Here is an 11,186-nt window from a genome sequence, read left to right on the forward strand (position 1 = left end):
GAGGAATCATATCTGGAGCACAAACAAAACAAGCAATGCAAGGTGTAGTTAACACACATTTTAATGGGAAAAACCATTAAATGCATGACAGTGAGTTACAGGTTGACATCATAATCTGTGAGTATATTCGATGATGAATACATATCCATACAACTGCATAGATGGAAAAAGAAATAATTACAAAAACTAAACGCAACCCTGGAGTGTCATTTGACAAGTCTTGTTCTCTGCAGAACTGTGTTAAATAAATATACAGCAAAATATTTGACAATCATTTACCCTTAATAATTACATGAACTCTTGATTTTCAATGTTCTGTCATGTCTGAATTAAAGTTAGGGAGCGAAATAACAAGCGCGATACAGTTTTTGCAACAATCTTAGTGATCATTTCTGTACCTGCGTGTGTTCGGTGTGAAAGTGCATACGTTTTTCTAAGCACCTGTCAGTGTCACATTTACTAACGTAAAGATGGTTGAACTTATTCGGACAAACATCAGTGTTGAACGTACAGAAAATAAACAACCAGCCTATCAAATCAAACCAGCACAAAACCACTGGGAAAATCAGCAGATGGTATCAAGACATGAGTTTTGTCCAGCACGACCCTCACTACGATCCATATTTGGATTACTTGGACTTGTTTCAAATCAGCAAATGAAAATATGACTGTAAATATATATACATATGAAACTACGTCCACTGAAAGCTGATATTATAGATGGTGAGATTATAATCAGATGGCACGTCACAGCACCCTGTTTAGTTCTGCTACCTAGTTGACGAGTCCCTGATCTGGGATGTTTTCATGAACTAAAATACCGTTCCATTTCTTTTATACCACGACCCAAATAAAAGTGTGCTTGTCCTCTCCTCCCACTAACAAATATTAATCATACAGCAGATATTTCATGTGTATAAAGTGAGTTACAGGTAATAATCTGTTTAGTGAAGTTCACAATAATAGTCAAGAAATTATATGTTGGATGAAGCCTGTTTTTCGGACCCCTATTTATTGCATTAAGACATTATTTTCAAGAATATTATATTATATATATTATATATATACAGTGAAAAAAATATATAATTAAATACATTTTATATATATATATATATATATATATATAAAATGAAATAAATATATTTTGGTTGAAATATATTTCAGTGGGAAAAAAAAAATATTATTAATAATAATAATAATAATAATAATTATATATATATATATACACACACACACACACACACATATATTTGATGAAATAAATATATTTAATATTACATTATAATATTAAATATATTTATATTATAATTTAATATCAAAATATATTTGTTTATTTCATTATATTTTTTTTCCACTGTAGGGGATGGGGATATATATATATTATATATCCCCATATATATATGATTTCACTTCTTTTGAGAACAATGTCTTAATGCAGAAAATTTGTGGTCTTAAAATGGTTGAACTGTCTTTATGCACAAATTATTTCTTTAGACGGGGTGGAATATGACAATTCTGTCTGAAATGTACCTGGTTTAAAGACTGTTAAACTTTAGCATTTGTGTTGAACAATGTCTTATTTACCAGCATCAACATGAAGAGCCAAATTATAAACATTAAGAGAAAACATGAATTTAGTGACCTATAGAAGTTATTCTCTAATCAGTGGACCCGATAAACCTTCAAAATCTCAATAAAATCTGTATAATACTACAGAAAGATAATCAAGTGCGTATTAAATGGTCATGTAATTCAGATTAATTATCTGGGTTATGATGATTAACTCTTCATCAGATTAATGACCAAACTCACTCAATCCTTCATTATAACATCTGTCGTTTGTAGATAAAATACCTTAAACAGAATCCGAGCACGAGACAGACGCCACTGTTATATCACTATGTTATATTGTTATATATTTGAGCAGAGACACGAAGAAGAGCAGTTGTGTTGAAGATTACAGACTCCTCTAGATATCCTGGACATCATGCTGAACCTGTCCGTCGCTGCGATTAAGAGACGACGCAGCCCGTGTCTTTCTGCGGCTTCAGATCCGGCTCCTTCACTGGCTTGATCTCCTCATCATGCTTCGCTTTTGCCTGGAAGGAGGGAAAAATTATTAGTGCTTAAGTCAGTATACAGCTTGATTTAAAATGGTTTCTTTTGGCTGCATAAAACTGCATATAAATATGTAAATAAATACTATAAAAGTATTTGTGTTTAGTATACTAATATATATATATATATATATATATATATTATATATATATATATATATATATACACACACACACACAATTGGGCTACTTTAACACTGTTGCCGCAGGTTGTTTTTCATATCTGCAGGTTGAAGCGACCCCAAATAACATGATATTTATGCTAATTTTACCAGCGGACCTCCCAAAACGCAACTGGGCTAGTTTTGAGTAGCGATTTAGTGGGTTTTGTTGTGAAAACCTGGCAACCCTGTAATGGTGACGAACATGAGCAACAACTGCATGATAGAGCCTATAGATTACAGTCAGAATGACCATAAAATTCAAGATATCAGAGCAAAAATGCTGCTGTATGAGTTTGTCTCATTTTTTTGTCATATGATACAGTTAAGCAGTATCACAAAAGTGCTGTTTTTGTCCCGAATAACACGAGTGCAAGTGACATTGATTATATACAACAGTTCAGTAAATAAGACGTTAATATTGTTTTATATTTTAGACACAATATTGTCTGTTTTTGCTCAATTTTGCCAACCAAAATATTACCAATAAAGCCAGAGCAGAACTGTTGTGCATCTCCGAGCAACACACAGAATTGTTTCATTTCTGAATGAATCTACGCTTTGAACGAATCAATTGGGTGAACTAATGATTCAATGACTCATTCATGAAGAGAGCCATTTACTTCATTCCTGATTGAATCAGCTGTTTGAATGAATCAAATGAATGAATGACTCGTTAGGCTTGTTCGAGATGCATAGTACCGCGAGAGTACTTTGATGTCATACGCGATCGGTCTGTGCAGCGCCGATGAATCTCGAACGAGCCTAAAGACTTACTCATTCAGACGCCACCTACTGACATTTTTAGTTTCTTATTTAGAGTATCTTTTCATTAAAATAATATTATACTTTCATATAAATTAAAAAAAAACATTAAAGGGATAGTTCACCCATATACTCATCATATACTCACCCTCATTTCGTTTCAAACCTGTATGACTTTTCTTTTTTTTTTGTGGAACATAAAAGAAAATATTTTGAAGAATGTTGGTAACCAAACTGTTTTGGTTACCATTGACTATATTATATATATATATATATATATTAGCGGGAAGGGAAATATCTCCTCACCTTGTCATCTTTCGGTCCTCTGGTAAGGTCAAAGGTGGCGTAGACTTCAGGTGTGCACTGAGCGCTGAGAGCCGGGAGCTCGAATGGAGTCGGTTCTGCCAATCCATAACTGGCCTTCAACTCCAGAGCAGGAGCTTCAGCAGGAACCTTATGAAAGTAACTGACAAAGACATTCAGCTGTGAAAATAGAGTTTTCTAGTAAAGTTTTTTTTTTTTTTTGTTAAATCATAATCATGCATGTTAAAGAGGACCTATTATGCAAAGTCTACCCTACTAGAACAGGTTTTCCTGCTTGAATGTTCATTATGTTGCAGCTCTTCTCAGTCTGTCAGTAACGCTCTGTTTAGTTCCTGTCTCTATGAAGCCCCTCCTTCTAAAAAGCACAATGTGCTCTGATTGGTCGGCTGGAGCAGTGTGTTGTGATTGGTGTTTGGGAAATGTCCTTCTCCTTACCATAACCTCCAGTTTCAACACACTATTAACTAACTCAAACACTACACACTAAAGAACATGTAAAAAAAATGCATAATAGAGCCCCTTTATGTGAAGCATACAGTATTTTCTTCAGATGTGTTTGTTGACTCACATGAAGCCGTTCTCTCTCTGGCATTTCTCCAGGGTGTTTTTGATGAACGAGCCCAGTTTCTTAAAGAAGAGCTGCTCCGAGGGTTTGGCGGTGCTGCCGGGACCCTTCATCTGACGGTACTCTTTACACAAGGCTTCAGCGCGCGAGTAACCTGCCGCCATTACAGCCATTAGAAGACAGGATTTCACACATGTGATTTAACTATTAAAAGCTCTCAATAATCAGAAACTTGATCTTAGTAAACCTTAAGATTATTGTAAAGTGTTACCAAAATATGTCCACTAAAATACCCAATAGCACATCATAATTTTGCGTACATTTCTCAGCCTCCTGCAGGGATCTGATGGCCTCTCCACATTTATCACCCGCAAGAAGAGTCTGTCCATGATAGCAGTGCGCCTGCAAATCATATAAACCACACAGTAAAATACTGATTGCAATAGTGTTGCCAAATGTCAAAAATAGTGATCACATCCAAACATTCCACTCCTCTGCCATTGTTCAAACTAATAGAAAGTCCCACCTCAAACTAAAACCATTGGTTGAGTCAATATTGAATGTTAAAATGCCCCATTTGAAAGGTCCTTACATTACGGAAGCTTGTTTCCACCACTGAATAAAACATAAAAAAGATAATTGCGACTTTTTATCTCACAATTCTGACTTTTTTCCCCTCAGAATTGTGTGATATAAACTTGCAATTGTAAGAAAATGTCATAATTGTGAGCTGACTTTTCCCCCTCAGAACTGGACATTATATTTCGCAATTGGCCCTTCGCCGGGAGTTTGATTGACAAGCAATATAACCAATCATAACGCCGAATCCGCCATTCAGATGGCACATCAAGCAGTCAGAAGTTAGAAGATTAACCTCGGTGGAATGGAACTTGAAAAATGGTGTGTACTGACGTCTTTCCGCGTTTGAAACAACATACCTTCTGATGTTCATTCATGTTTATTTGATGCTATAAATTAACTAGTAGGAAGAGATGATCGGTTCACAAGCTGCTTAAGCTGAGGCGCTACAGCGATCTGTCACAACACATTAAAGAGCCACAAAACGTTTTTTATTGTTCGATTTTCTTAAAAAAAAATTACAGTTTGAAAGTTGGGACTTTGTTTAATATCATAAGTAACCTGCTCTGTCTTGTCTGTCGAAGTGTTGTCAGTGTCCTCTTTGCTCCGCGATGTATTTTTCACTCTGTGTGGCGTGACGGCGCCATGGCTTGTCGGACAAAGCAACAGTAACTAAGAGGGGGCGGGTCTTTGCGAAGGGTCAATTGCGAGTTTATATCTCACAATTCTGAGAAAAGAAGTCAGCTCACAATTCTGACATTTTGCTTACAGTTGCAAGTTTATCACGCAGTTCTGAGGGGGAAAAAAAGTCAGAATTGTGAGATAAAAAGTTGCAATTATTTAAAAAAAAAAAAAAAAAATTATTCAGTGGTGGAAACAAGCTTCCATACATACATGCATCCAAGGCCAAAAAACACTTTATTGCAGCATCAGCTCTAAACCCCCGACTTTCCGAGAGCCTGCTCTGCTCTGATTGGTCAGACGGCCCAGTCTGTTGCGATTGGTTGACTGCTTATAGTTCGTGTCGGAAACCAAACACTCAATACCATATCTGAATTTCAGAGCCTGATAGACAGTGATACGAACAGTAACAGTGGCGTCAGTTTTACAGAATCAATTTGAGTCTGAATCCCTTGGAAGTCTTCTCGACATGAACAACACGAACCAAACTCTTCTCAGCTACAACTACAGTGTTTGAGGGCGGGGCAAAGTAGACGCTGTTCAGCCAATGAAGACCACAGGGCTGGCATTATGCAAATTAGTTATAAACCTATGTAGGTTCAGCAGGAAGTAAGACTGGAATTACTGACGTTTCAGGCAGTTCAGAATCGATTCTTTCTTAACTTTATCTGTCGTGCACTTTGATATTTGCAGAACTTTTACATTCACAGACAGCTCTATTACACACTACATGAAAGATTAAATCTCAAAAAGAATAATAGGGGCCCTTTAAATTATTATGATCACAGACAGCCTGATGTGTTTGTTCAGATGGACTCACATAAGCCATGTAGAAGTGCTGCTTCAGCTGCAGGTATTTCTTCCATTTACTGCTGCATTCTGGATCCAAAGTGTTCAGAGTGTGATCTGAAAAATAATATGAAAAACAATAATCTTCTAAATGATATATAATGTTTTATTATACGGCTCTTTGAGGTATTTGATGAATACTTGAATATTTCTAAACAAATGCTCTCAATGTTTCTCACATAATACAATTATTTCAATTCAAATCAATATTTCATCTGTATTTAATTTTTTAAATTTACATTATTTATTTTATATACTTTAACCTATGTACAACAAGCATGAGAAATTCATTAATGTTTGTTCATAGTGCATTTATTAATCTTAACAGATACAACTAAAGTATTAGTAAATTATGAAATGATTAGTATTGCTATACTTTATGAAAGATTGTTGCTATTTTATGTTAGCTAATGTAGTTAACAGTACAGTAAAACCACTAATATTGTAAAATATTATTACAATTTTAATAACTGTTATTCCTGTGATCAAAGCTGAATTTTCAGCATCATTATTCAGCGTCATATTTCTGTGGAAACTGTCATACATTTTATTTTTCAGGATTCTTTGATGAATAGAAAGTTCAAAAGAACAGCATTTATTTGTTTCGTAACATCACAAACGTCTTTACTGTCAATTTTAATCGATTTAATTTCTTTCTAAATGATGCCAAACTTTTGTTTGTATAAATAACATGTTGTAAATATATACCCCAAAAATGTTAAATACAGGCAAATTATAATGCAGAATTAAATAGAGAGAAGCAAAAAGTAAATTACACAGTAGCAGTAGTAAACCTACCGGCCTTTTGGTAGAAGTTTGCGGTCTCGAATGCCAGCGCTGCGATGAGGGAGGCGTTGTGCTTCAGCTCGATGGCTCTGGCAATGGTCACTAAAAACACACACAAGAACCGTCACACACCCACACACACACACACACACACACACCCACACAAGAGAGCGATACTGTAAACTGAGGCATGTTTTACCCTCCTGAGCCTCGGCCTGACTCTGCACAATGTAGGTGTCGATGACTCGGGGCTCCAGGTCTCGGCCCTTCTCTGCTGGAGTGATGAGCCGAGGAATATGAGTCTCCTGACAGGAAAGAAGCGAAATATTACCATGGATCAAACAGTATGCCACTCGTGACCATGCATTACAGTGGTTTTACCACATTTAAGGGGTTTTAGGCACTCTGTGTTGTAAAATCACCGTAATGCACGGTCTCTCATGGCTTTTTGCTTTAATTCACCACAACATAAGTCAGGCACAATTTACCTTGAGGGTTTTAAATATTCCAGCGGCGGTTTTCAAACTCTTGTGAACGTCTTTGGCCTCATCCTCTGTGATGCTACAATGTAAAAACCAAAAACTTGTAAAAATGCCTTTAATGAAATATTGAAACTAAAAACCCTGACAGAATTTATTTTGTATTTTACAGACTGGGGTGTTGTCCAGTCAGTTTAATTTGCGATAATGACCAGCTTACAGAACGTAATCTCATTTATTACAAGGCTATTTATCAAAATGAATAAATTAAATATTGACTTTGAAATTACATGGGAAGAAAAAGAGCAAAATTATACAATGAAGTTGAGTATTTTTATGTACCATTATATTGTTTATTATTATTTATAATTAATTACCTTTTATTTTTATATTTTCAGTTTTACATTTTTTAATTTTAATTTTCATTAATTTTAGTTTAAATGGTATGTTTTTTTATTCTATTTAGCTATAATTTATTTTTATTTTTATTAATTTTAGTACTTCCAGTACCAAGGCAACATTTCTATTTTTTCTGAGTTTAAGTTTTTCACCTAATATATATATTATATATATATATTTTTTTTTTTTTTTTTTTGGCTTTTAGAATAATAAAATAAAAAAATTTGACTTTTAATGGTTTTAATTTTAGTTAACAATAGTTTTACATTTTTAATGATCATTTTCATTCATTTTAGTTTAAATTTTATGTCATTTTTATTAGCTTATTTATTCTATTTAGCTTCAATTTTAGTTTTAGTTTTATTCATTTTAATACTTCAAGTACCAAGGCAACATTTCTATTTTTTTCTGAGTTTAAGTTTTTCATCTAATATATATATATTTTATTTTATTTTATTTTGGCTTTATTTAGAATTATAAAATAAAAAAATGTGACTTTTAATGGTTTTAATTTTAGTTACCAATAGTTTTACATTTTTTAATGATCATTTTCATTAATTTTAGTTTAAATTTTATTTACATATGTCACTTTTATTAGCTTTTTTATTCTATTTAGGTTTAGCATTTCTATTTTTTCTAAGTTTTACTTTTTCTTCTAATATTTAAATTTTATTTTATTTCAGCTTTATTTCAAATAAAAAAATATATATTATTTTTAATAGGTTTTCATTTTAGTGTCACCAACGCTGGAGAAAAATGAAACTAGCACAACTATGTGGGAAATTGGTTGCCTTTAAAAAAAAACTATTTTGAACTTCTGAAAACATTAGATGTGCCTGTCTGCATGTGTACATCTCTAGAAGATGTAGATGCAACTTTTCTGACAGTTTTTTTTTTATTTATTATTATTATTATTATTTTTTTTTTTTTTTTACAAACTGTCTAAAAGCCGTCACTGACCAAGAACTTACTTCTCCTTTCCAGCCAATCGTGAGGCAAACTTGGTGTACCAGATGGCGACATTAAACGCCATAGACACCAGCTCAAAAACCGCATCCTGCTGCGCGCTGAAAAACACAGAATGTCTTTTTAAAGGGTCATGCCTCCTACTCAACAGTTTTAGCCTAATCAAACCATGTTATTTTAGTTCAAATTCATCTGTCGTTGGGTAGAAGCTCGTCAAATCAGATCGATGTCAACATGGACATGTCACATGACCTGCTTTCATCCTCAAAAACCACAAACAAAAATACACAAGATAAAAGAAAATACAGGTTCATTTGAAGTTTGTTTTGTGTAATTACTACTAGCTTGATAAATATAATTAATACATTTCAGTGTTTGAACGTGAAGCTTTTATGTCTAATGCAATATAAAGGTATTCATAATGTACACTTTAATGCATTATATCTTTTCATAAATATTTGTAACCAAAGTTAAAATGCATTATAATATTTCCAGACTCCTTGTTACATCTGAAATTGGTTTCTTGTCATGTGTTTTGATGCGTTATACTTTCTATAAGGTGTATTACAAGGCATAACTGATGCATTTAATAGTGCATTATATATAAAGTAAAGTGATTTTTCTTTGTTCACAATAAACTACTTTGTGTTGAGTCGCCAGTAAAATACGAAACCAGCTGAAAACCACATTGCGTGATCGTTACCTTGGGATGTTTCCCTGTAAAGTGTCGGTCCATCTGAAGTTCTGGATGAACCGGAGCTTGTTCTCTTGTGTGGTACCATCCAGCGGCAAAATGAATCCTACGTGCATTAAGAAATTAGAAAAACTTTCAACAGTGCCAACAAAAACAACAACAATATGCCTCTGAGCAAAATAAATGCAAATGAATAAAAGCTGCAACATGGAAATATCTGACCGGAGCCACAAGAGATGAAATATAATAGTTCACAAACCCTGTAAAAGAGCGAAATATTCATCACTGGATTTCTTCATTATCTCTGGTGTACACGTGGCATCTGTGAACATGTCCAGCAGTCTGGCCCGCGTCGTTCTCAGGTCACTGAGACAGAGATTTAACATTTATACCATAACAATCATGATGGCCCACAAAATGTATATAATACCAGCAGAATACAATCCTCACTTGCAGATCTTATTGGCTGCGGGGCTGGACGCCACCCCGTACAGGTTGAAGGACACGGGCGCTGTGGATTTCAGAGGGTTTCGGTGGAACCAGTGAGTCATGGCGACCTGAACCAGATACCTGAACAAATAGAAAGAAGCTATTATCAATTTCTGTTTTATTAATGCATTTTAATCAAACAGTTGTGGGGCACCATTGACTTCCCTAGTATTGTTTTCCACAACTGTTAGGTTACAAACATTCTTCAAAACATCTTCTTTTATGTTCAGCAGAACAAAGAAGCTCAAACAGGTTTGGAACAACTTGAGAGTGAGTAAATGAAGACAGAATTTTCATTTTTTTGGGTGAACTATCCCTTTAACATTGACATTTTCAATGTTTGTGACAGATAGACAAGTTACGGGCAACTAAATGCCTGAGCATATTTCACATCGATTAATATTCAGTACATTTAATGAACAAAAGATCACTCAAAGGATCAAACTACTGTATATCGGTTGAAGTGCTGTGTGAACTGTGAATGAGTCATTTGATAAGGCAGGTCCATTATTATATCTCGGCCTTGTTTATCAACAGCTCTATATGAATACAAACAGACACAGAACCAAAACACTGGCTAAAAACTCTACTGCTGATGCTTTATCGTCTATATAAACACGCTGATCTGTGATCTTAATACTGTCCGTAATATGAATACAACCTGAGAGAAAATCAAACCGAGTCAGAGACTCGCTATTCAACAGCAGTCCTCGAGTAAACACAGCAGCTCAAAACCGGCTCAAACCTGACAACAGACTTATAACGCTTGTTTTTTTAAATAAAAGAGATATGTATTAATACCAGAGATGTATCGACTGTCAGATGTTTGTTGTTTTAATCGGCGATACTCCAAAGATGTGGATCAGGAAACGCCAAAACAATAAACGCTCTTCCTGTATGACGTATTTCGTGCGGTGACGTCATGCACACGCCCACTTACGTAATTTATTTTGATGCATGTTTTGGTAACTTGAATGTGAAATAAAATAATTTGTATACGCAAGGAGATATAGCCTAAAGGAAATGGATGCAAATATTCACTTATATCTGAACAGAAACCACAAAAAAACGATATAAGTCAGAACGACTCGGTGAAAGGAAGAACAAGAGTTACAACATAAAAAAAGAAGAAGAAAAAAATTAATCCAATTAATTCAACTTACATTAGAGCTCTACCACATCCGTGTGAATTTCTTAAACTTTTATTACACAGAATAAATCAAATTTTAAGGACTAAATACCAGTGTGTGTGTGTGTGTCTATATATATTAGTGCTGTCAAATTGATGTATATATATATATATATATAGGCCTATATATATATATATATATA

At 34.2% G+C, this 11,186-nt stretch overlaps 1 protein-coding gene across 1 annotated transcript; it reads right to left on the reverse strand.

Annotated features, from left to right (window-relative positions):
• Nucleotides 1–43: 43 nt before the first annotated feature.
• brox (BRO1 domain and CAAX motif containing) lies at nt 44–10,774 on the reverse strand. The gene is made up of 13 exons (XM_051875260.1): nt 10,656–10,774; nt 9,816–9,935; nt 9,625–9,731; nt 9,375–9,471; nt 8,677–8,772; nt 7,316–7,388; nt 7,027–7,132; nt 6,840–6,929; nt 6,013–6,098; nt 4,253–4,334; nt 3,936–4,086; nt 3,350–3,509; nt 44–2,099 (listed from the first exon to the last, which is right to left on the reverse strand). The coding sequence occupies exons 2-13, from the start codon at nt 9,914–9,916 to the stop codon at nt 2,013–2,015; spliced, it is 1,236 nt and encodes a 411-aa protein (XP_051731220.1). The 5' UTR covers nt 9,917–9,935; nt 10,656–10,774; the 3' UTR covers nt 44–2,012.
• Nucleotides 10,775–11,186: the final 412 nt, after the last annotated feature.

Source organism: Ctenopharyngodon idella, chromosome 20 (assembly GCF_019924925.1).
Source record: "Ctenopharyngodon idella isolate HZGC_01 chromosome 20, HZGC01, whole genome shotgun sequence".
Classification (NCBI taxonomy): Eukaryota; Metazoa; Chordata; class Actinopteri; order Cypriniformes; family Xenocyprididae; genus Ctenopharyngodon; species Ctenopharyngodon idella.